Genomic DNA, 27030 nt, shown 5'->3' on the forward strand with positions numbered 1-27030 from the left:
GCAGGTGCTGGACGCCTATGTGGGGAAAAAAAAACACTGGAGGAACTCAGCAGGTCAGACAGCGTTTGTGGAGGGAATGGATAGATTACATAATGGGCCTGGATCCCCCTTTTGACTGATGGAGTAGGGGAGAAAAAGTGGAAAAAACTAGGTGGGAGTGTGGCATACAGCACCGCCTATTCCCCTTTGTTAGCATATAATCTAACAGTATGAGCATTTTAATTATCCAATTTCAAGTGGATAACTAGCGCTGTTTTCTTTCCTATTCTGCACACATTTTTCCCACCATCTCCCATGATCATCCATATGTTCATCTCCCATTCTAGAATCCCATATTCCCTTTTATGCCCCTTTCTCTCCCCTCCTCCCTGTCCAATTTTCACCCATATTCCTCATACAGATTTACATTTCAAGGGGCCTGTCCCACTTGCGCAACTTTTCAGGCGACTATGGGCGACTAGACTGTCGCCACATGGTGGTGTTGCCTGTATGGTTGTGAGTGGTCTCCTCAGTCGCCCAAAGAATCTTAGCGTTTTTCTGGTTGCCACTGGATTTTGAAATGTTTAAATCCTTTTCGGCGACAGTTGGCTTGATGCCGATGACGTAGGTGCTGACGTAGATTGCCGCCAGGATGACGTAGGTTTCTGCCAGTGCTGACTTCAGTGAATTCCATTGGCGACTACCTACGTCAACCGGCGACAGGTACTGGCGACTGAATTGTCTTATCTTGTCGTAGCTTGTCGCGGGTGGACATGGGTTGTCGTGGATGTGGTCGTAGGTGGACGTCCTAATGGGTCACCGGTTGTCGATAGCTTGCCGTAGCTTGACGTCAACTAGGTGGTAGGTTGTTGTAGACATTGTCGTAGACATTGTCATAGGGCGGGTCTAGTCGCCGTTTTTTCGGCGACCTGCTATGACTATGACCGTCACCGGAAGTCGCCGAAAAATCGCCTAAGTGGGACAGGTCCATCTTCCTTCCTTATCTGACTACCTTCATTCATTTGTCTCCTTTTCACCTCCAGCCTTTGTCACCATCTCAACTCACCTGCCAAATACCATCCTCCCACCTCAATATATCCATCTATCACGGGCCAGGATTTGCCCCACCGCTTCCAACTCTTTCCTAGCTTTCTGATTGTACTCCATTAGTCTAAAGAAAGGTCCTGACCTGAACAAAGTAGGTCTATTCCCTCCATGGTGCCTGACTTGGTGAGTTTCCCCATCACTTTTTTTGGTTCAGTATCTAAAGTTACATATGTCCAAGTACAGAATGATATAAACCCTGTAATAATAGTCTGGTTTTTTAAATGAGTGATATTTATTTAAACCAGTGATATTTATTTTGTGATCTCCAAGTACGAGCAGTATTGGGTTTGGATAACAGCATGAGTTATCTCTATTGATATCTGTATAGAAAACCAGATTAAATAATTGTTTATCATGAATCAATTTTGCTATCCATGAAGAATAAACTTTGTTTTGTGAGTTTACATTATGATTTCTGCTTTATTTTTTTTTAGTTGACAGTTTACTGAGCAAAATGCCCATTTATTCCACTTAGATCAGCCTTGGCCCTGGGCCAAATATAACCTTGTGTGGCAATTATTAACTGTTCTCCTGCTACTAATAGTAATTCTCCACAATGTCAGGTTGAAGTGTTTTTTTTGTACTCATTTCTGGATTAATTAATATGCTTCTATTAGCTCTTGCAAGAGCTAGTAATGGTTAGACTAAATGGAATTTGTTTCCTAGATTTCATATCTGTATGTAGAATTTGCTTCCTGATAATCTCACTGAATTTTATTTGTAAAATTCTGACATTTTAACATTATTATAAGCCTTAACATAAGCCTGTAGATACATTTGCTATTGATAGTATTTGCAACACTAATTTAAAAAAAACATTTCTTAAAATTTATTTAAGGAAGTTTAAATGTAATGCATGAAATTGTGGCTGTATGCAGCACACCAATTTAGTGTTAGATTATAATACAAATGAGGTGGAAATGTTATCATTTCGACTTGTTTCAGACACTCATTTAGTATCCACACTTTCCCTGGCAGAAAATGGTAATTCATTACATAAGGGCGCTCTAAAGTGTGATTAATAATGTTATATGAAGTTGCCCGTGACAATTTGTACCATTTCAAATGACACTCAATCACCATTTCCTGTTCTAAATTGAACACTTGTGTGCTGTATTTAATGTGGAGAAATGAGACTTAATTAGATCTGAATTCACCAAGCGTCATTGATAACATCCGTTAATTGGTTGGGTGAAATTTGCGTGATGATCTATAACACGGCATGTGTGCAAAGTATGAACATTACCAATTCTCAATGTTCTGTTATCTGTCATTTGTAATTTTGCATTGACAAGAAAGAAGGCACTAACATATGGCCCTGTTGCAGTGTGCTTCAAAGCATTTTACATCTAAAAATATAGTGTTTCTGCACAATATTTAAACGGATTATATTGCTCGTTTTCTAAAACACTGGTGGTGATTTGAACAATTAGTAAAGATATTTTCAGTGTTTTGAAAAATTGCTTTACCTGTGGGGAAACTTGTAGAATATATGATTTCACAGCTTTGGAGGAAATTACATTGGTGATTCAATGCTATTTGTTTGCAGCAGTGTGCCTTTTAGGGTTAAGCAAATTGATCTTGATGGTTAGAGTTTAATTGGGCTGGGCACAAGAATTCCCGTGTAGCAAGATTCCTGCAAGAAATCATTACCAGATAAATAATATCATGTTGCTATGATAAATTGTGTCCCCTTACTAGCCCTACATGTTATTTGTTTGTAACAGACAGGCATATTTAACTTAATACACCCTTGGAAAAATGTTCACCTGTGTTGAATGGTTAAAAAGCTTCTGTGAACCATTGGAATCAATATACATGTAGGTGTTGTCACTGATCAGTATCTGGCTTGGACATAAGGTAAATCTGAACACCAAATGTCAAATGGAAGAGTGAAGTTCATGCACCAGAGAAACCTGGTTTCTAATCTCTTGAGTCCAGACGACTGAGGATTGATCTACAGTGGTTTCCAAAATGATTATTTTTCTAAGCCAAGAGTATAATGGATATGTTTTCTTCTGGTCAGGCAATCGAGTATGAGGTGATATAACCATAAAATTGAAGCTAGGCAGTTCAGGATTAAATGAAGATTTTTTTTTTTACCAAGCGGTTATAGAAACAGAATTCCCTCCCTAAAAAAACATGTGGGTACTTGGACAGATGAAGGTTTCGAATTTGCGAAAATTACATTTTAAATGCCAACATCAAACCTGTCGATGAGGGTGATGATAGACCCCAAAGCTGGAGTAACTCAGAGGGTCAGACAGCATCTCTGGACAAAAGAGGAATAGGTAACGTTTCGGGTTGAGACCCTTCTTCAGACTAAGTGTCAGGGGGAAATGGAAACAAGATATATAGATGGTGATGTAGAGAAATATAGAACAAATGAATGAAAGATATTCAAAAAAGTAATGATGATAAAGGAAATAGGCTATTGTTTGCTGTGTGCTAGGTGAATTGTAGACAATGTTTGTTATGCTATTACATTATTTGAATTATAGATGAGTTACAGACAATGAGACTCAACAAGATGACTTTAAAGCTAGTACAATTTGGATGGAGGAGGGATAGAGAGAGAGGGTTTCAAGGATTACTTGAAGTTAGAAAAATCATTTTCAAACCACTGGGTTGAGAGGTGCCCAAGCAAAATATGAGATGCGGTTCCTCCAATTTGCATTTGGCCTCACTCTGATAATGGAGGAGGTCTAGGACAGATTGGTCAGTGTGGGATTGGGAAGGGGAATTACATTGTTTGGCAACTGGGAGATCAGGTAGGTCCAGGCGGACTGAGCAAAGGTGTTCGGCAGAACAATCGCGCAGTCTACGTTTAGTCTCGCCAATGAATAAGAACCAACACCTTGAATAACGGATACAGTAGATGTGCTCTGACAAACTGACATCTTGCAAATGGAAAAAAATTATTGCAGCAGTCAAATGTTAGCTTTCTGATAATCTTCATACCTGTTCTGTACTATGTATGACCCAAACATCAGGACGTTGTTTCCCAGACAGCCACAGATATATCTTCCGTTCACAGCCTTTTTGTCACCCAGCCGGACTCTAGCTTCAGGCCAAGGTCCAGAAACTGGACTGTTGCAGCGGACCCATTGTTTCCGCCAGTTCTTGCCCCACCCAACTTCCTATTACTACTCTTTATTTCTTCCTATTTTGACTTCATCCTTTCTCAATGGAAAGAGAAATAGAGGTCATGTTTTGGGTCAAAGATCCTTTCTGCTCCTTTTTACACATGTTATCTGATGTGCTCAGTGCATCTGCAGTTTTTGTTTCTTTCATGATATCCAGCATCTCACCTGGTCTTGTCCCATCTCGCTTCCAATTATTTTACCTCTGATATCCTCCTCCTAATTCACTGGTCCTCACCTCTCTCATCTTCACATGATTGTTTCTTGGATGTCTCCATCTCCTTCTTATGGGACAAGTTAACAACAAGCATTCAATGCAAGCCCACAGGCTCCCAATACCATCCTGACTACACTGTATTTCATACTCTCTCCTGTAATAATTTCACTCCATTCTCCCAGTTGATTCACTTCCACTGTGTTCACTCTGGTGATGAAACTGTTCATGCAAGTGGTTGTAAGTGGTATACCTTTTCTCCTGAACCACAATTCTGATGGTTTACAAGCTAAAGAAAGGCCAATTGATGCTACCTGGCCTGCTGAGTCTTGTTGGCACATTTTGCTTTTATTGCTGGATTTTCATTTGATAAGAGTATTACAGAGATGGGTTTAGGCAGGGAAATAGATTTGAGGCATGGATAGCAGAATGTCATGAGAATTGTACAGTTTACCCCTGACTCTGTTCTCCTTGGATTTGTTGAAGATGATTTGGTTGAGTTAATGTTCCCCAAAGAAAGTGATTCATAACTCTCGCATGGCAGAATGATTATAATTTTACTTGGTGATGAACTTATTTAAGAATTTATGAAAAAACTGGGGGAAGAAAAAAAACTAGCAGTACTACCTAATTTTTACCTCGAGCATTCCCCAAAGCATTTATCTTCCTGATAATTCAAAATTGGTTAGTTGAAGGGGTTTAAGTTAATTTAAGTTAAACACTGAATTCCGATGCTGCAGACTTAAACTGTTTAATCAAATTTGTGATGCAAAAACTGAATTACAATTATTAATTGTAAGCTTCCCAGATGCCATTAACTCAAATGAAGATTCCAGTGTACCATAAAAAACTTTAATATGTGTCTTAAAGGAGAAAATTTGCTTCATCTTCCATATCTTTACTGAATCCTTGTTTCAGATGCTATGTGCAACTGCGCAAAGGGGAACTGCATTTCCAAAGTGTTAATGTTGGTGAAGCTGGTGAACCGCTGGGCTTGACCCCAAACCTGATTTACTTGTCGGATGGTAACACAAGTGTACACAAGGAAGCAGAAAATGGATCCTTTACCATCATCACAAAGAAAAATTGTTACTTGTAAGTTGCTTTCATGTCATTTGAATGAATCTTATGTCGGCGACTGTCATTTTCTGCTGTGAACTCCCAAGGACAAAATTCTACTTTGAGCCATGTTTGATCCCACTAAAGCTCACAGCACAGACATTGTAAAATACTTACTGCAGAACAGACACAACAGATTTAGTCCTACCTGTTATCGCTTATTTTTACTCCATTTTTCTTGTCCCTGACATACTAGTGCCTTCTGAAAAAGAAAAAGGTTTCTGCACTATACTGTTAAGAAGATGCAAATCTGTTAATCATAACGGAAGCCCAACACTGCTTCTTTAGAAGATTGAGAGGATTCAGAATTTTGATGAATGACCTCTTGAACTTCTACATGTGTATGGTAGAGAGCATATTGACCAGTTGCATCACAACTTGGTTCAGCATCTCAAACACCCCAGAATGAAGGAGATTAGAAAAAGCTGTGAATACTGCCCGGTCCATCATAGGTCCTGATCACCTGACCATCAAGGTGATCTATAGGATGCGCTGTCTTAAAAAGACAGGCAGCATCATCAAGGACCCACACCACCCTGGCAAAGCACTCAATTTTCTCCTGCCATTCGGAAGAAGGTATAGGAGTCTGAAAACTAACTTCCAGGTTGAGGAACCGTGTCTTCCCAATAACCATCGGACTATTGAACACCACCAACTGTAACAAAACTACAAATTGCCTTGCACTTGGGACTTTGGGCATTGTTTAGGTTTTGCTCTATATTGGATTTTTTGTTTATTAATTTATTGTTTGCTTATTATATTATTGAGCGCTGTGTACTGCTGCAAATAAGGATTTCATTGCTTTGTTTTGGTACATGTGACAATAAAACACTCTTGACTCTCTTAACTCTTGTTACAGGAATTAGAATTGGCTTCTTAAGGGTTTATCGCAGGCAAATGGGACTACCTTAGATGGGGCATTTGATCTAGTTAGGCCAAAGGGCCTATTTCTGTGCTGTATGATACTGACTCTATCTGTCAGTTTTTGGACAGAAACATTCAATGCTGTGGGGATTATATTATATCACTTTGATTAGACTTCCGTCATACTAGTATTTTGGATCACAAGAAATCTAATCCTCTTATTAAAGCCTTATACATCTCTTCCTCTCTCCTAAATGCTTCTGTCACAGGATAGTGTCAGTTCTCAACTGACATGGATTAACTGGTGCTTCTCCCCTCTTCCAACTCCACAGTGAATTTTCAACTTGAATTGATAATGCTTGTTAAAGACTACAACCGTTCATCTTGTTTCAATTACAATACCTTACAATTAAAGCCATATCTATTTCTCCTTATTGTTTTGTCCAAGAGGCATTTCATTACATTTGTATATTTTGCATCCATTAAGCCTGCCAACAATTGGTTAGATCCAATTTAAGGTGGAAAAAGCAGGGGCTGGGTGAATTATGTTAAACACACTTTCAAACACTAATATGTCAACAAACTACTTTGATGTACCACTGCATTTTTAAGCTCTAATGCTCACGAGGTAGTCTGTTGTACAATAACATGCGCTTGAAAGTTAGATCCATTTCTTTTTAAGAAAGGACAGATAAATGTTGTGCCATGCCACATAGAATTTGACATGAATCAGAATTCTTATTCTACTCAATGACAAAAATATAAGGCCACTTTATGAACACACATTAAATAATCCATCTGGTGGCGTTTGAAACTGACAAATCTAGTTTTATTTTAGCTTTAATAATGTGTAACCTTGATTATGGAGTATCTTTTGTTCCCGAGCCAGAAGATTCAAGCCTTACTTAAGAGAATTAAGTGCATAACCTAGGAGGACACACCTCTTCAGCACTGAGTGCATGTTGCACTGTCAGGAATTACATTTTGCAGAGCTGATGTTAATCTGAGGATTGTAAAACATGCACCTGTATCTGTTCTGCCTGTTTGTCTTTCTATGTGACTGTCTTGTATATTCTGGTTCATTCTTCTCCCTTTTCCTTTTTTCCCCCTCTATTCTCTACCTGTTTCCTTTCTTTATTGGCGTGCATTAAAAAGGTGATCCATCAGGTTTTATTTTGTAAAGAAAACCTTGCTCGCCATGGCAACAAAGCAACTAAAGTATGGTGTTGCATTGCAGAACGACTTAATGCAAAAACTAAATTACTTAGGCTCTTGCTCAGTGCTCCATTAGAAGAACATTTTGTAGATGTGATTACCCAGTTATAGGATATCATTACCTTTCAGAGCGTACAAAGTCAACCACCAAAATGATTCTGTAGAATTTATTCAGATATTATTTTTGAACAAGTCTTTGTTAAAAATTGGACTTTGACTTGCAGAACTTATTTGTACAATAAATATATATTTCCATATTTAAACAAACTGTATAGAATGGAATGTGTAAATCTTACCCCGCCTATATCTTTGCACTGAAATCTATTCTAGCTTAAAGACTGCTTACTGCCTTTAAAGTAGGATGCCCAATGAGAGCACTATTTCAAGAGATAAGAAATTATTAGACTTATTTTTACAAATTGACCCAAAGCCAAAAGAAAGGGCAAAATGTTGTTTATTTTTGTAATAATGAGATGATTGATAACTGCACCACCTTCAAAATGTCATTGTCTCCTATGGGAATAAATAAGCAGCTAATTCATGAACTCTCCATTCTTCTGAGTGTGAGTCAGCTCAATGAATACAAGTTATTGCAAAAGAGTTCTGTAATTTGAGGACACATTGGGATTTGAGTCAAAAGAAGGAGTTTGAAAGTTATCTTTCCTGGAAAGAGTTTAATATTCGCATCTCAGTAAATAACTGGAGTTGCCACAGGAACCTCTTGCCTGTGATCTGCATCTTTCTTTGTTCAGCAAACAATTGGAGCAACATGACAACACATGGAATGAGTGTTTGTAGTCTCATTGGTTGATTTTCATTTGATCTGAACAATTGAGTCTTGGGCTGGTCACATTCTTTTCAATGGGGGGACACCCAGCTAGTACTTTGACAGAAGCTTATTGAGTGTGGAGAACTGGGATTTGGGTAGTGCCCATACTGATCTGGTCACAGTCGAAGTGCCTGGCACAGGAGGGGGATGAATCCCAGCCGGCTATCCTGAATGGGTGGGAAAGAGGCTGGAAACTTTTTTTCATAGATCCAGATCTCTCCCAGTAGTATAAAACAGCAAGAGGCCCGTTATAAGGTGCCTGTGGTGATCACACAAATGATTGCTTTTTATGCTCTGTATTGGGGCTGCAGAGTGTGTGAGACACTTTAGGACCTATGCAGTCTAATTTATGCATTCTGTTCTTACCAAAACACTCTTAGTTGTCCCAGGATCCCAGTGAAATAACAGGTGTACCTTTAAGGAGGTTTATATAACATAAGCGGCATAAATAAGATGAATAGTCACTGTTTGTTCCCAGGGTAGGCGAGTCTAAAACCAGAAGGCGTAGATTGAAGGGGAGAGATTTAAAAGGGATCGGAGGGGTAGCTTTTTCATACAGATGGTGGTGCATCTAGGGAATCGGCTGCCAGAGGCAATGGTGGATGTGGGTACAATAGTGACAGTTAAAAACAATGTGCATAAATAGGAAACAGATGGATGAATATGAGCCAGGCACATACAAGGGGGAATAGACCGGACAGATCTATTATATCTATTTTTGAAAGATTTAACTCTGAAATGTAGGCTTTGTTCTCTGGTCCTGCACTCCCAAAGAGGGGAAATAGTTTATTTCTAGGGACTGATTAGTACGAGTTTCAGGGGTTATGGGGAGAAGGCAGGAGATGGTGGGAGGGAGGGATAGATCGGCCATGGGAATGGCAGAGCAGATTTGATGGGCCGAATGATCTAATTCTGCACCTATAACGTAAGAACTTATGACTCTGTTAGTCCCCCATCATGTGTTGGAAACTTGCATCAAATTATCTATTTATCTAGGATAAACAGCAGAGCTTTGGGTAACAGCTCACAATTTAACCCTAAATTCAGTCTGCAGTCCATCCAAGACCAACATAATGTATTTAATATTTGATACCCAGAATTGGAGTCTAAACTCTAGTTATGAGTTAAGCAGAAATTTGAATGTAATTTCTCCCCATCAGGTCTAATGGTCATTGGTCATATATTTGGACATAGATTTCTTTCAATATATATTCACAGTAGTTCCACCAATGCCATGATGTTCCCATTTCTAAAACAGTGTAGCTAAATGTGAAACTAGTGTTGTCTTATATACTTTAATGAAGGAGATATGTACTTTTCTGGTTAATTTTTGACGTGCATAATAATTCAATGGCATTGTTTCAATCTTAGACTTCGAATACCAGTTACTGACCAGTTGAAAAGCACAGAAGATTTAATATTGTGCCGGGATGAATGGATAGATGCAATTGATAAGTGTTGTTTGCATTGGAAGAGATTATCTCAAGCACAGTTTTTTGGTGAGAATACCTTGTTTGAGGTTATGCCAGCTACACCATCCAGAAAGGAGCCTGCTGAACATCTCTCATTAAAACAACTGGACTTGCTTCAAAACCAGATGTGGGATAAAGGAGAAGAAAAAGAAGAAGGAAAAAACACTTCCCCCGCTGAGAAATCCCCATTCCAAACAGTGCCTATTTCTCCCAGACCTCTGCGCATCCCAATGCCACCTTTACCTCCTGTTCCATACCAGAGAGCTGTCATCCCCACACCTCCTCCGCTCCAAGCTCAAAATTCAAGTGGTATCATGAGGAAGACAAAACCATTCCACTGGGAAAAGGTTGCTCCAGAAATGGTAAGTGCTTTAAGCAACTGTATTACCTTTTATTCCATTATCGTTGTTTGGACTGATAGTCAATGTCAGCACTGGTCTCCGACTTATTTGACTGTCCTCCTGATTAGATTTTACTTTGTATTTCTCGTTGTCACCTTCCCCTAGCTAACAATAATCTATTCTACATTTTTCTTGAGCTTCATCTCCTTTGATCTCTTGTGTTTATACTTTACCCTCCCATATCTCTTGGAATCCTCCCACCTGACTCTCAGTCTGAAGAAGGATCTCGACCCAAAACATCACCCATTCCTTCTCTCCAGGGATGCTGCCTGTCCTGCTGAGTTACTCCAGCATTTAATGCCTATATGAGGACTTAATATCCTGGAACCCCAGCTTTGAGTCCAAGCATTGTAATTGAGGTATGAGTGAGGCTTCACACTTATCAGTCAAATATATCATCACATCTGCAACTCTTCCAACCTGGTTAATGTTGTAACAACCCAGAAATTGGCCATTTGACCCATCAATACCATGCTAGAAAGCAATTTAAGCAATCCTTTCTTCCCCCTGCCCTCTCCCTCTTTATTTCTCTGTATCATTGCAACTTAACCTCACACATACCCATGAACTCCCTTAGATTTTTGTTTTGCCATTAACTTATGTTGGTGGCAATTTCCAGCAGCCAGCAGCCAGTAACCTATTGACATTTCCTTGGGATGTGGGAAGAAGGGAGGCAGTTCACACAGTCACACAATGTGCAGAGACGGCACACGAGGCCAGGATCAAAACCAGGTACCTCGAGCTGTGAAGTAGCTGCACTAACAGCTGTGTCGTTGTGCAGCCCACACCACAAATGAAACATTTCTCCAGCAATTTAATTTTTTTTTAATGTTTTTAAAGTTATTTTGGAGATGTGGTGTAGGTGGGAGGTCTGGTAAGAGGCAGAAATCAAACTGTATTTAAAAAAAATAAACTGCTAAAATAAATGTATCCAGATTCTCATCATACTTCTGAAAATGTTTTAAAAATGCACACACGGAAATTTTTTTGGCTTTGTATAAAATAACAACTGATTACTGGGGGGCATTGAATACAAGTAATTTGAGCATGTACCTTCCACAAAGATAATTTTTCAGAGGAATAGAATGCCTTTTATTGTCATTCAAACAACTTGGTTTGAACAAAATTGCATTTTCTACAGTTTTTACATTACAAAAAACCCAAGACCCACACTTAACACAGTTTACATACACATCCATCACAGTGAGTCTCCAACACCTCCTTACTGTGATGGAAGGCAAAGTCTTATCTCTTCCCTTTGTTCTTCTCCCGTGGTCCAGCAGTCCAACTGCAGCATCGAGGCGAACTGGGGCTCCGATGTTAAGCCCCCGGCGGACGATGGTAAGTCCTGTGGCCATTTAAGCCACGCGGGGCGATGAAAGGCCCCTGCTCCATGTCCTTTAAACCCCGTGATTCCAGCGGGAGAAGTTGCCATCGCGGGAGCTCTGAAAAGCGGTCTCCCACCAGGGAACTGCGAGCTCCCGATGTTACCGTCCACCAGGCCTGCAGCTGGAGCCCCCGAAGCTCCAAAGTCGGGTTGCAGCCGCGCGCCACCATAGCTCCTCCCGCTCCGAAGACGGCCAGCTCCATGATGTCAGGTCTGCAGGCTCCGTGATTGGAATCCTCGGGTTAGTCCGGGCCGGAGGCCGCCGCCGGCTCCTCGATGTTAGGCCCAACGACATCAGAGACCCGACAGGGAAAAGCTCGGGTCCCTGTACAGGGAAGAGATTAAACGGTTTCCCCAACAGACACCCCCCCCCCCCCCCCCCCCCACCACCCCCCCCCCACATATACATAGCTAAAAAAAAAAAAACTAGCTCAAGACATACATTTATCAAGACAAAAATGAAAAAGACAGACGACTGTAGTCGAGACGTTGCCGTTAGACGCCACCACACTCAGTAACCAACCAACTTACGGACTAACACGACTTGGGTAAATACAAAAAGATGGAGTGACTCAGTGGGACAGGCAGCATCTCTGGGGAGAAGGAATGGGTGACGTTTCAGGTCAAACCAGCATCTGCAGTTCCTTCCTAAACATGACTTTGGGTTATGGTAGGAAATTGGAGAGTACAAGGGCAACCCACATGTTGGCAGAAAAGATGCAATCTCCACACACTGGGCTCAGGAAGTCAGTGTTAAACCCAGCTTGTTGGAACTGTGAAACATCACCTGCAATGCCAGTGTGCTACCCAAATAAACACCACTTAGATCCATGATCTCCCCACACCATGGAACAAACACAGACATTTTTGTCCGTATTGGTTAGTGGCTTATATGCCCATTTTTTCTCCCAAAATCATGGATAAATGTAAGCATCCTTTTGATCTTGTGCAGTAAATAACCAATGAAAAATTGATATTGCATATGTAAGCTGGATGTAAAAAAAAAATCAGAAATCCATTTTGTATAAGCCATGCCATTGTGCATATCACAAAGGTAAGTTTACTAATGTATCATGTATTGCCGGAATGAAATAATTAATGATGGCTGACATTATGCAACAGAAGAATTTTAATCAAATAGTTTTAAATAAATCTTGTAGTTGGATGCTTGCATTTAGAATTGTACTCGGTTGTCATTTTTCAAATAGCAGAAGTTTTAAGGTCGTCAGATTTACTGAACTTCATTTCCATATGACCCACATGTTATACATGTAAATGCTCTGTGTCGAGTGTTGTAGGCATTGTTTACTGCCTGCAAGTTATAACACATTGTTTATCACAGTATTGATAATGCAGTATTTTAAGGAAGTCGTGACTTGTTTTGCTTCATTGATATTTCCAGATCAAACCCTACCTGTACCTCAGCAGCAGTCAAATGTTTCAAACATCTGAGCTTTCATTTATTAATTTCAATAGTGAATATAAGAAAGGTACATGAACTTAGTGAGAGATTACACGTGGGAATATTTGTTCCTCTTGTTGACCTACAGTTATTGAAGGTATGCCTTTCCTGAAAGCTGTAATATAATAGCAGGGTGTGTAGGTTGGGTGGATGTAACTTCACAAGATATTGGCATTAATCCGAGTGATATCAATCTGGCTGTGGGACTCACAAATTTGAGGTAATGGTAAAGGCGTATGGCTGAACTTTGTAAAGAATCAATGTACTGAGATATGTACCATGACTTTGCTAATGTGAGAAGAGCATTTCCTGTTTCATCACAGCTTTTTAGAATTCTGTTTCTATACAAGATGTACTATTAATATTGTTGGTGAAATGTATATAGCAGCTTTGTTTGTTACAGATGCATGGATATGTATATCACACCATGTACAAAGAGACATTTACAAGATGTGTTTTAGGTGATGGCAGAAAATGAGCAAAAGTGACAGAAAAGCAAAGTTGGAAATGAACAAAAAAAAAAACAGGAGAAAAGAAAACTGCTGGAGGAATCTAGCAGGTCAGGCAGCATCCATGGAGGGAATGGACATGATGTCTTGGGTTGGGACCCTTCGTCAGATTGAGGGAGTAGAGGGAGATCGCTGGTAGAAAGCCATGAGGGGTAAGGCTGAGGCAAGAGTGGCAAGTGGATCCAAGTCGAGAGGTTGGTTGGCAGATTTGTCAAGTGGGGGAGAGAGAAGGCTTGGAGATAGTAACCATGGCTAAAGAGTGTGGAGATAGTAACCAAGTGGTGAAAAACAGAAAGCAGGAGATGTTCAGCTGGATAGGCAGCATCCACGGAGAGAAGATGTTCTGCTTTTTTTGTGGACCAAATGGAACTTGGTTATTATCACTGTTCAGATAATTATTTTCCTTTTATTTCAGATATCAAGATCTATTTGGGGACAGAGTTCTGCACAAGAATTGCAATTAAATTATCCAAGTCTCGTAGATCAGTTCGCTGCCCAAGAAATGGTGATCCATTCAGTCAATGATTTTTCCACTCATCAGGTTATTCTTCTGAATCAAAAAGTTGCTCAGAACTTCAGTAAGTGTAGTATTGCATAATTAACTAAACAATTCCTAGTTTATGTTTTTTTAATTGTACGGTGAGTAAAACAGTTCCCAGCTGTTATTATTGCTGTGATGAAATATTGGTCATACTATTAGTTTTTTGAGTTGGTGGTGAAGTGGACCCATGTCTGTATTGTGCAAGTTATCGGCTGCCTGTTTAGCATTTTAGTCAAGTCAAGTCACTTTTATTTCTATAGCACATTTAAAAAACAACTCTCGTTGACCAAAGTGCTTTACATTGGTGGAGGTACTAACGTTATACAACATTGGTTCATAGATTAAGTACATACATAAATCAATCAATCAACCTTTATTGTCATCTTGCAAAGCAACAGTTGTAAAGTGCAAAATGAAAAGACGTTTCCCAGGGAATAGCGGAGCATCGCACATGAAATTTAAAGCGTTTCACACATAATAACACTCAAAACAATCCAGTCCCTGATGGAACAGTATAAATAAATAGTTAAAAGCTGGTAAAACACAACGTTAAAATACAATAAACCAATCAAAAAAAGGTCCGGGGCAGTTGATTTGAGTGGCCAATGCCAGTTATTAAAGTGTCCGTGCCAGCCGCTGAATCAATTGACTGTGAGTACAGAGTGACTGTTTAGCAGCCTCACAGCCTGTGGTAGCAAGCTGTTTAGCAGTCTTGTAGTCCGGGCTTTGATGCTTCGATATCTCTTGCCTGATGGCAGGAGATCCAGGTGTATGTGGTGGGGGTGCAGTTTGTCCTTAGCAATTCTCTCAGCTTTTTTCAGACAGCGGCTCTGGAACAGTTCTTGTACCGAGGGTAGGGAGAAGCTAATGATCCTCTCTGCTCCCCTCATTACCCTCTGCAGAGCCTTCCTGTCCGAGCAGTTGCAGGTGGAGTACCACGTATTTATGCAGTACGTGAGTACAGACTCCACCGTACCCTTGTAGAAAGTCCTGAGGATGTTGGTGGGGAGTGAGGCCTGTTTTAGTTTCCTCAGGAAGTGCAGTCGCTGATGGGCCCATAAATACATATAGCCTTCCCTCAGAGGACGTCAAGAAAGGTTTGAGAGTAAAGATGAGTTTTAAGTCTCGACTAAAAAGAGTCGATGGAGGGGGCAGTTCTGATGGGAAGAGGGATGCTGTTCCACAGTCCAGGAGCTGCAACCGCAAAGGCGCGGTCGCCCCTGAACTTATGCCTAGACCGCGGGATGTTCAGTAACCACAAGTCGGCCAATCTGAGGGTCCTGGAGGTGGTGTGGTGGGTAAGCAGACTTTTGCTGTAGGTGGGGGCAAGCCTTTTTAGGCAAATGAGACCATTGAACCAAATACCATGCTGATTTATTTAGAGATTTCTTCATCTTGCTTATGTCTTACCAAGTAATTTTATGTAACTCTTTTATGTCATAAGCTATTTTGAAGAGATAACTGGGTTAGTGGGATTAGCAGCAAATAGGACCAAGGTGGCTGAAGTTAGGAGAGTGGGCAAAGAAGTTGCAGGGAAGGAATAGGAATACTTTAATGTCTACATGTGACTAGGCACAGTGAAATGTGTTGCTTGCATACACAATATATACAAATACCAGCCACCTATGGTGCTAACAACGTTATAAAACATGCCGGTTCCCCCATGTCGGGTCCCCATTGTCCCTTGTTCTCCCCCACCTCCCTCACAGTGGTCCCCACATGCCGGGTCTTCCATTGTTCTTCCCCTCCCCCCCTCACGGGGGTCCCCCACACCTGAGTAAAATGTGCAATCAGGCACTTTGGTAGTAGGAATAAAGGTAAATACATGGGCAAAGGATTCAGAAATCAAAGGTGCAAAAGGACTTTGCAGATCGAATTGATAGTAAGGAAGGCAAATGTAATGTTAGCATTAATTTCAAAAGGACTAGAATATAAAAGCAAGGATCTAATGCTGAGGCCTTATAAGGCATTGGTCAGACCGCATTTGGAGTAATGTGAGCAATTTTGGGCCTCCTATCTGAGGAGGGATGTGTTAACATTAGAACGTTAGAACGGGTCCAGAGGAGTCTTACGAGAATGATTCGAGGGATGATTGGGTTAATGTATGATGTGTGTTTGACGGTTCTGGGACTGTACTTGCTGCGGTATAGAAGAGTGAGGGGAAATCCCATTGAAACTTGTTGAATAGTGATATCCCTGGATAGAGTGGACTTTGTGAGGATGTTGTCACTAGTGGGAGAGTCTAGGATCAAAGGGCACAGTGTTAGAATAAAAATGTCTTAATCCAGATGGTGTTGAATCTGTGGAATTCATTGACACAGACGTCTGTATAGGTCACCTTTTTGGTATTTTTAAAGCGGAGATTGTGGGTTCTTATATGTAAGGCTATTAAAGGTTATGGGGTGAAGGTTGGAGAATGGGGTTGAGAGGAAAAGATAGAACAACCATGATTGAATAGCAGAGGAGACTTAGTGGGCCAAATGGCCTAATTCTGCTTCAATGTCTTATGAATCTATAAAGACCTTGCAATGTGGTGGGGCAATTGGCGAAGGGATGCATTGGTTAGGGCAGAGGTTGTAGAAGCAAAGAAGATTGTTAAGGCGGTTTGATGTAAGGGAAGGGATGAAGATGGGGATGTGGATTTCTAAAAATAACGAGTCAGGAAAAAAAGTTGTCAATACAAGTAATAATGTCTTAATTGTTAAATTGAGATGTAATAATGCTTTCTAGATTTATTATAATTTGAAGAGAAACGGGAAAGCTAATTTGTTGAAGGTGGAATGCAGTGTGTGGGGAAGTTGTGATTAAAAAGGCAAGAAAATGGTGATGAAATGTTAAAATATTGTGACTATTTTCTTCCTTTACTTTTACCCTCTTAACCTTGATGGTGGGGAGTTCACCAATAACATTCTCGACTGCCTCTCTCGAAATAGCAAAGAATTACCAACTTATTCTTTATTATCCAATCTAAATTGAAAATCTGAATTTAAAATCTGTGCTGGACTGAATTATTAATGAAGAAGATTAATTAACTTAAGAGTAGACGAGTTGGCCATTGGACGATGTATGTGTGTGGGAGAAAGATTTTTCAATGGCCAAGCAATGAACCAAGACGTATCTGAGTACCAGAAATCATGTGGCTGCAGGAATGAACATTGCATGATAAAACAACAGCAAATAAAAATGGCATTATCATATTTTTATTGTGGAGAAAGCATTAATCTACCAAGACTTTTCAAATCGATGTTAATAGCTCATTTAAAAAAAATGTTTGTTTAAAATTTGTAATGTGTGATATAGTTTCTGTTCAGAGAATTGTATTACACACTGATTGATTCATTCTATTCATGAGAAAGGTTGAACAAATAGTGGAAACGTAGTATTTGTGCAAGTTCACTCAATGTAAAAATAGTAAACTGCCTTGGGATGCCTTTCTGATCTCAGCATATAATAACATTTTGAATTAAGCAAAGAATTAGGGTGCAACAGAGTGAGAATTGAGAATTTGCTTTGACAATATTGAACAATGAGAAATTTAAATGTCTCAGATGATGCATTGTGTGGATAAGTTAACCCCTTGTCTAATAATGATTTAACATTTGTTGTCCACCTCAGATGCCATCGATCTTTGAATGACTCATTCAGAGACATGGCATAGTAGTGGGGGACCCTCCCTTCCATTGACTCCATTTACACCTCATGCTGCCTCTGCAAAGCCACCAGTATAATCAAGGACAATTCGCACCCCAACCTCTTCCATCAGGCAAGAGGTATAGAAGTGTGAAAATGCACACCACCAGATTCAGGGACAGTTCTTTCCCAACTGTTATCAGGTAACTGAACCATCCTACCAACAACTAGAGCGCAGTCCTGAGCTACCCCATTGGAGACTCTTGGTCTATCTTTGATAGTTCATTACTGGACTTTATCTTGCACTAAACCTAATTCTCTTTATCATGTATCTGTACACTGTGGATTACTCGATTTTAATCATATATTGGCATACCGCTGACTAATTAGCATGCAGCAAAAGCTTTTCACTGTACACATGACAATAAACTGAAATCAGAAAATCAAACAAGTATGTAATTGAGCAACAGCAAGCCATTTCAACATTATGAATACCTGACATGTAAAATTCGCTTCCACAATTCGAAATAAAGGACTAACATAAAAATGAATATATACTGTAACTGACCATATGAGCAAAGTAGTTGACCTTGATAATATTGTTGTCCCAGTGATTGTTATGATTTGTAAAGAATGGAATTGAGAAGCATTAAGTTGTAGAGAGCTGCCGAGCAGGCAGTATGTGGCGGTTGTGTGGGTTTGAAGTACTGAAGAGGTGTCAAAATTAGTGTTGTGATCAAGCACACCAAAATAATTAATGAATTAAATCTATATGCTTGTCACGTTGCCATATTTGTCATCCACAAGTTGCACTTGATCTCTGTTTAAGATGCAGAATATTTGTGTATTTGTATGTTTATTCCACTTATTTCTGCCCTTGGCTGCCACACCATGTTACTGTGTTCGGATTAGTAATCTAAAGGTGAAATAATGAGATATTGGGGAAAATCTGAAATAAAAAATGAAAGATGCAGGAAAACCTCAGCAGATCAGACAGCTCCATTAGAGCGAGAAACAGAGTTAACGTTTTGGGTCGATGACCTTTCATCAGAACACTGAGTCTTTCTGTGGAAGGTTAACTCTTCTCTCCACGATTGCTGCCTGATCTGCTGAATATTTGGGGAATTAGCTGTTTTTTTTATTTTTGATAATCCAAAGAATCCTTGAAGCATGAATTACAATCCTACCAAGGCAGTTAGAGAATGTACATTCAGCAATTTAAATGAATCTTGAATACAATGCCAGTATCAATAACATTGACCACAAAGCTACAAGGCTATTGTTACAATCCCATCACTGCTTACCTTTACAGATGGAAAACTGTTATTCTTGCAGCCTGGGAATGTAATTTTCCCTTAGCTGCCCTCTTGTGGTTAGAGGTGAGTTGAGTGATTTCTTGCAAGGTTTAAACAAGTGCAGTGCCAAGGGGGCTGACTGAAATGAAATCTTTACCAACTGATTGAAAGACTCTCCAGAGTAATATCCAGTGCAAATGAAGATGCCAGTAGTTGTTGCAACTTTGATATGGCCCCAAATATTGCTGTTGGAGCACTTTTATATGAACATCATGAGTGGGAGTGAAAGTAGGCATCTTGCGCCAGCTCTATCACTCAATAAGATCATGGCAGATCATTGACTTGATGCTACCTTACTGCACTTTACCCTGTAATTCTCAATTCCCTTTAATATCTAAAAAATGTACTGTTCTGTTTCTTGAACTTGGTAACTGAGCATCCATAGCACTATTAGTTGAAACATGCCTGATCTTTGTCCCAAATGTCAGGCCCCTATTATACAACATGATCCCTGATTCTGGGAGCCCTTATCATGATAAATGTCATCCATTTTACCAAGCCCATAAGGATTCATAATTTATTCTTCCCATGCATCCCTTGTGATGAGGTGTTTTGAGAGGTCAGTTATGACACATATCACCAGCCTTAGTAAGGACCCGGATCCAGTTCAATCGCCTTTCGCCACAATAGATCAACGGGAGATGCAAGGACACTGATTCTCCACTCTGCACTGGATCACTTTTGTACATTGTCATCATCATCCTCTCCAAACTTCTCAAACTGTGTCCCTGCTCATTCCTATGTAATTGTTACTTGACATCCTCATCAACAAACCACAATCAATACAAATTAGCACCAACACTCCCTTCTTGATAACCATCAACCCAGGAACACCTCAAGACTCGGTGCCCTGTTCTACTCTCTCCATACCCACGACTGTGTAGCCAGACAGCTCGAACACCATCTTTAATTTCACCGATGATACCAATGAATAACAGGTGACAATGAATCAGAGTACAGGAGGGAGAATGATAACATGATTGAATAGTGCCCAAACAATAATAATTCTTTCAACGTTAGCAAGACCAAGGAGATGAGTGCTGACTTCAGGAGGGGAAATCCAGTGATCTATTTTCCTACCTTCATCAATGGGATGGCAAAGGAAAGAGTCAACATCTTCAATTACCTACGTTTGCATATCTCTCAACATCTGTCCTGGGACCAGTACATCAATTCAATCACAAAGACAGCTCATTAACACATCAACTTCCTAAGAAGATTGAAGATTGATGTTGATGAATACTCTATGAAACGTCTAGAGGTGTAGGATAGAGAGCACACTGACTGGTTGCACCACAGCATCTAGAATGGCCAGCAATGAAGGAGACTACAGAGAATGGTGGACACTGCCAGTCCCATCACAAGTACTGACCTTCCCACCATCAAAGGTCGATATGATTATCTGTGTGCTGTTGTTATCATTGTATGTACAGACCTGTTAAGCTGCAGCAAGTACGAATTTCATTGTTCCATTGGTGGTATATAGGACAAACACTCTTATCTCTTGGCCTCAATAAAGGCTGATGCGGAAGATGTTCATAATGACTACATCATGCTCAGTACCAACTAATGGACCTCAGGCAATGAATCAAACAATTTCTCCCTGTAATATTGTTACATTCAGATTTAGGCGGTTAGATGGTAAATCACAATAGTTGAACACAAATGCTTAGTGATAGCTATCTTCAAAGCTATACATCAAATCCATATTTACTATGTTATTTTGTTCTTGACATTCAAGGGCATTACCATCATCAAAATAGCTACAATCAACATCCTAAAGATCATTACTGACAGTTGAATCAGCCACTGATACACTGGCTTCAAGGCAGTTCAAGAGATGGGACATTCTGTGAAGAGGAATTAATTTCCTGACATCCTAAAGTTGTTCTGAAGAGTAGTGGAATCATCTTTATCTTGAACAAGTGCAACTACAGTGTGACTCGAGTCTCAATGGCATCCCGAACAAAACAGCCTACTTAATTGACATATCTTAAACATTTACTCCCTCCTTTAATAATGTACATGGCCGGAGCATTGCCCCTTGACTTCTTTATTTGTACCTCGCAAAAGCTAGTTTCTATTACAAAGGAGCACCAGGGCAACCGATGCATAGGGATAAATATTAAAGACACAGATTGCTGGAGTAGCGCAGTGGGCAGGCAGCATCTCGGGCCAACATGGATAGGTGACATTTCAGAACACGTTCTCTGGTGAAAAAACTGAGTGCTGGAGTAGCTCAGCAGATCAGGCAGCATCTCAGGAGAACGTGTCCTGAAACATCACTTATCCATGTTCTCCTGAGATGCTGCTTGACCCACTTGACCAAGACTTTAAGTTCAACATTCTCAAGCACGATATTGAAACATGGATTGCATGTTTCTGATTTCCATTTACAATGCACATTAAAAAGAAGCACTATGTGCAGAGAAGTATTCTTGCATTGCTATTTATTGACCCTCAACAACAATCCTTTATAAACATGCTGCGATAATCTCTCCTCAAACAGCTGTTTAACATCAAATAACATTCTAAGACTATGCCTTTAGCCTATCTCTGAAATCTTGCAGTCACGTAATCTCTTTTTAAAATGCTCCAGAATATTGTCCAGTAATTTTTTTTAAAAAGCTGGGATAAAAGATATCCAAAATAGGAAAAAAAAAAATCTTATTTGACCTAATTAAATAAAAATGTGAAGATAGTGAAAGTTTAAGATTAATTCCATAGAAGTTGATCTTTCATGAAAGTTGATCGTGGAAGTTGACGGTGTTGGCGTTCCTCTTTACGTTGCTACTGCTAACCGGAATATAGAGTACACTTATGTCAAGCTTTGCCATTTTGTGGTCAACATCTGTGTGCCTTCTAGCAGTTTAATAAATTTAGTTTAGTTTAGAGACACAGTGCGGAAACAGGATCTTCGGCCCACTGAGTGCGCATCAACCAGCGATCTCCCGCATGTTAACACCATCCTACACACACTGCGAACAATAACATTTATACCAAGCCAATTAACCCTCAAACCTGTATGTCTTTGGAGTGTCGGAGAAAACCCACACAGGTCACGGGGAGAACATACAATCTCCATACAGCCAAGCAAACATGATCAGGATCTAACCCCGGTCTCTGGCGCTGTAAGGCAGAAGCTCCACTGCTGCACGACCATGCCAACCCTTGACCGTATTCCATTCCAATCTCGAGCCTCCGCTCTTTATTATTGCAAGCATTGTCCGTGCATTCTCTCTTTCATGTTCATTTGTCCTGTTCAGCAAAGTCACTTAGTGCCGCCTTGCTAGCTTTTGGTAATTCACACCATGGTTGTTTGTTTTACAGGGACTGCTGCTTCAAAGTTGTTGATCAATCTGCATGCTTCTCGATAAACATTTTGTCCTCGCCGGATAATGTTCACAGCTTTGGCAACTTTTTCACAAGCCACTCACTGTGTCTCCACCTGATAATTGCTTGTGTTGATGTATCAAAATAAATTTCTCTACAATGCTGCTGAAGTTTCTCAGTCATGATATTACATTTCCTGTGGTCTACTGTTCTCCAAGTTCCCTCTGAACCGCATGAAATGAGTACAGGAAATCTGCTGAAAATAACAGCACATCAGTGCCATGTTTTCCAGTCTCTAACTTTTTTTCAGTGCTTTTGTTTCTTGTGCTGCTCATGATTAATCTTCTGAATTGGATTCAGTGTCAGGTGCACCCTGCTGTATCTTATTGCTTGAATCTGAGTTCCAGTTCCAGATAACAGTATTGCAAGACTATGGCTAGACTATTTCATGGCTTGTCCAAAGATATTACACCATTAGTAGCCTCTGTAATATATGGAGCTTCAGATGTTAATTCTGATAGGTTAAATGCTATTAAAAGATGGCAATATGCATTTGTTTTTATATTTCATACATCAATAGAGTTGAAGACCTATGTTAGGATTCTTGTCTGTACCCAGACTAGTTTGTTTGAAGTTGGATTAAATACAAACGTATTCACAAACAGTTTAAAATCTCACACCTAGCATTTTCTGCAGTATTTGATTTTGCAGTTACTGTTGTAAAAACCTGTCCATGAATTTACAATCTTGCGTCTTGGATTGGCAAGTGGTTGTCAATTTTTTTTTGTAGTCTGTTCACATGGGGTGGTACAGCGGTAGAGTTGCTGCCTTACAGAGCCAGTGACCTGGGTTCAACACTGACTACGGATGCTGTCTGTACGAAGTTTGTACATTTTCCCTGTGTTCACGAGGAATTGTTCTGGGTGCTGTGGTTGCCTCTCACATTCCAAAGATGCGTATGTTTTGAGGGTTAATTGGATTCTGTAAATTGCCCGAGTGTGTAGAATCTGAACCTGGGAGGAAGGGTGATTGTGCAGAAACAAGGAACTGCAGATGTCGGTTTACACCAAAGAAAGACACAAAGTGCTGGAGTAACTCAGCATGTCAGGCAGCATCTCCAGAGAAAAGGGAGATTTCTGGTTGCGGTTGAGTCCCTTCTTCAGACTAACAATGGGTGATTGTTGGTCGGTGCAGACACTGTGGGCCGAAGGGCCCGTTTCCATGCTGTACCTCTAAATTAAACTAAACTAAAACATCAGTTACATTTCTTCCACTCTCATCTGTCAGTAAATCACACAGTTAAAAGTCACCTTTTTATTTTCTATGGCCGCATCAGGTCTCTACCACGATATTGTATTTAAACGTTTACTTGCTGATGTTTGACATTAGCAACAGTTTGTTAAGTTTTAGTGTTAGTTTGTGAAGCCTTTCTCCAGAAAAGGTTTGGAAGGGTCTGATATCCTTGCAATGAAGTGTATGCATTTTCTGTCATTTGTCTTTGTATGAGTTGCAGTGTGTTTCCTCAGCCAGGATGTGTGTGATGTCTTGTGCAACTGACTAGGCCCTGCAGTAGACTGACTACATCTTTCTTCAACGTGCCACTGCAGAGATGAATTACAAAAGCTCTTTGCTGTCATGATCCAGCAGAAGTTTGCAATACTTGAATTGTACAAATCCATTTGATTTTTTTCCATTCTGGAATATTGCGGGTACGAGTGAAATATTTCCAAACTGTTTCCAGTGAGAAAGCTGTCCATTATTAATCGTTTATCCACAGTTTTCCTTCTATCCATCTAAGCCCCGTGATCCAGTATCCTATATTTTTACTCTGTTTTGCGGAGTAAATTAATGTGAATAGGGGGATACTACTCGGTGTAACTCCACTCTTTATGCTTTCCTCTCATGGGATTATTCCAATAAAACCATTCATAATTTTGGGAAGAATTTGCACCTAATAAGGCTGCATTGCTTCGATAGTGCATTTATTAATAGACTTTAAACAATCTAAAAAAGGCTAAATCTGAATGAAAATTGCCATCCTTGCATCTAGTCAGACCTGCACATAATATTGCCTCAGATCTGTTGCGTTTGAATGGAGTAGTTGGTGTTGCACAAAAAAAAGATGAGAGTTTTAAGTCTTTGAAAAAAGAACATTTAGAACTGGTTAATTTGGTTGCTTCAATGGAACCAGCAAAAGAGGTGGAAATATAAACTACAAGATTTGAAACGAAAACCCAAAGGAAAGCAGGATTTGTCATTTTTCAGCTAATCAATTTGAACTTCCTAATTTATGGACAAATGATTGATTGATGATATTTTTCTTTTCTTTAAAGACATTTTTCTGAAAAGTTTTCCTGTCAAAGTGAACCAATTGAAAATGAAATTACTCATATTACAAGAAGAAAATGGCGGACTAACAAATGAGCAGATCACTTCATTGCGGAGGTAAGACTGGGGGGAGTTAATAATTGAGTCCATTCAGGAATGGCGTGAGACGGGGAATTGTGAAAAGTGGATCAGCTACATACTGGTTTAAAGATAAGACTAATTGCTTTAATTACCAAAACTGCAAACCATTGTTGCTGACTTTCCCAATCTTCTTTTAACAATTTAATACCCATGTGTGGAATTATCTAATTGTTCATCAATTGTTCTACAGCCATCTTGGTCTCGCTGGATACATTTTAAATTTTAACTTGAAATATGACCATCCTGGTAAATGTTGCGTACATTGTCCATCACACAAGAACTGTAGCAATGAAGGCAAAATTTGGCAGTCCTTTGAAACAGGCACAAGGGAATGCCATGCACAATTAATGGGTCATGCAAAACAGGTCAGCACTTTAACTGTGTACTTGGCAACAATGGAGTTGAAAGGTACAGTACCCTTAATAATATTTAAAACTGGTCCATGTGCTTACAACTAGCTGGTATTTGAAGGAACAAGGAAGGATCCAGGGAAGAGCAACGGGGACCCAGCATGGGGCGCTCTCTCTTTATGGGCGACTATTTGCATGCCTTGACCCACCGAGACTGCGCTGGCCAACAATCACCCTGCACACTGGTTACTGCACTCTTGGGACAATTTACAGAAGCCAATTAACCTACAAACCTGTGTAGGAAAGAACTTCAGAGGCGGGTTTAAATCGAAGATAGACGCAAAATGCTGGAGTAACTCAGCAGGGCAAGCAGCATCTCTGGAGAGTAGGAATGGGTGACGTTTCGGGTCTAGGTCTTGACCCAAAACATCACCCATTCCTTCTCTCCAGAGATGCTGCTTGTTACTCCAGCATTTTGTGTCAACCTACAAACCTGCACATCTTTGGAATGTGGAAGAAAACTAGATCACCCAGAGAAAACCCACACGGTCACAGGGATATGGGGAGAATGTAGGGGAATGGGATTAGAAGGCAGAGATCAGCCATGATTGAATGGCGGAGTAGACTCGATAGTCCAAATGGCCTAATTCTACTCCTATAACTTGTGAATTCGGGATGAAGGGGACCATGATGATGGACTGGTGATACATTTGCAAATGAGGAACCCGGAAGGCAACCAGCAGATAATAGTGATCCCAAGCCCTTCTTGGAGCAGAGATCACAGATTTGAAAGATTTAGTTGGAGTAGCATTGGCAAGTACCTGCCCTATATTTTGTATAAGTCTCATATTACAGCCACAGTGTGCCAGTGGTGGAGGGAATGAGTGCAGAGGGTGATGGAGTGAGCTTCAATGAAATGGACTGCTTTGTCCTGGTCAGTGTTGTGTTTCTCGAGAAATGTTTGTGGTCAAATGAAGATTGTTAAATCAACTCCTCATTTGTGTCATGTGGAAAATGACTTGAGGTGTCAGGAAGTGAGTCACCTGTCCCTTTCTACCCTAAGATCTTTATGTGGCACTGTGTCCAGATCTTTGAGTCACTGACTTTCATGGCAACTGATTTTCATTTCTATCCAAATATGTTCAAGATCTTTCAGTCTATCAGCACATCTCTACCACCTTCCACTTCACCAAATGGACCCCTAAAGCAGTGTTATTTTACTTTGCAGTCTATTCTGTCCGGTATTGTTCATTATATCTCCAAACTTGCTGCCTTACAGTGCCAGAGGCCCTAGCTCGATCCTGACATTGGGTGCTGTCTTTCCATTCTCCCTGTGACCGTGTGGGTTTTCTCTGGGTGATCTAGTTTTCTTCCACATTCCAAAGATGTGCAGGTGTGTAGGTTGACACAAAATGCTGGAGTAACTCAGCGGGACAAGGGCACGGTAGACCACACTCTGATTCCCTCTCCTCTCCTACTGGTCTTGCTCCTTGCCCGTTGTCACCAGCTCCCTCCTCCCTTCTTCGGGGGACCTGTTGGGACCACCCTCCCCCATCCAGTTTGGCGGCTTGTTCCTGCAGTCTGCTGGATCTTGCATTTCGCCAAGCAAGGGCCACGGCTGCTAGACGCTCGTGTTGTGTGTGTAACGTTG

The 27030-nt window shown here is 40.3% G+C and overlaps 1 protein-coding gene across 1 annotated transcript in view; it reads left to right on the forward strand.

The window, feature by feature from the left end:
- Window positions 1–27030, forward strand: part of LOC129707421 (formin-H) — an 87244-nt gene that overhangs the window by 19248 nt on the left and 40966 nt on the right. The window contains exons 6-9 of the mRNA XM_055652443.1: window positions 5362–5538; window positions 9842–10304; window positions 14117–14279; window positions 24894–25005. Of these exons, the coding sequence (XP_055508418.1) occupies window positions 5362–5538; window positions 9842–10304; window positions 14117–14279; window positions 24894–25005 (915 nt within the window). The remainder of the gene's footprint in view (window positions 1–5361; window positions 5539–9841; window positions 10305–14116; window positions 14280–24893; window positions 25006–27030) is intronic.

Source organism: Leucoraja erinacea, chromosome 21, assembly GCF_028641065.1.
Source record: "Leucoraja erinacea ecotype New England chromosome 21, Leri_hhj_1, whole genome shotgun sequence".
Classification (NCBI taxonomy): domain Eukaryota; kingdom Metazoa; phylum Chordata; class Chondrichthyes; order Rajiformes; family Rajidae; genus Leucoraja; species Leucoraja erinaceus.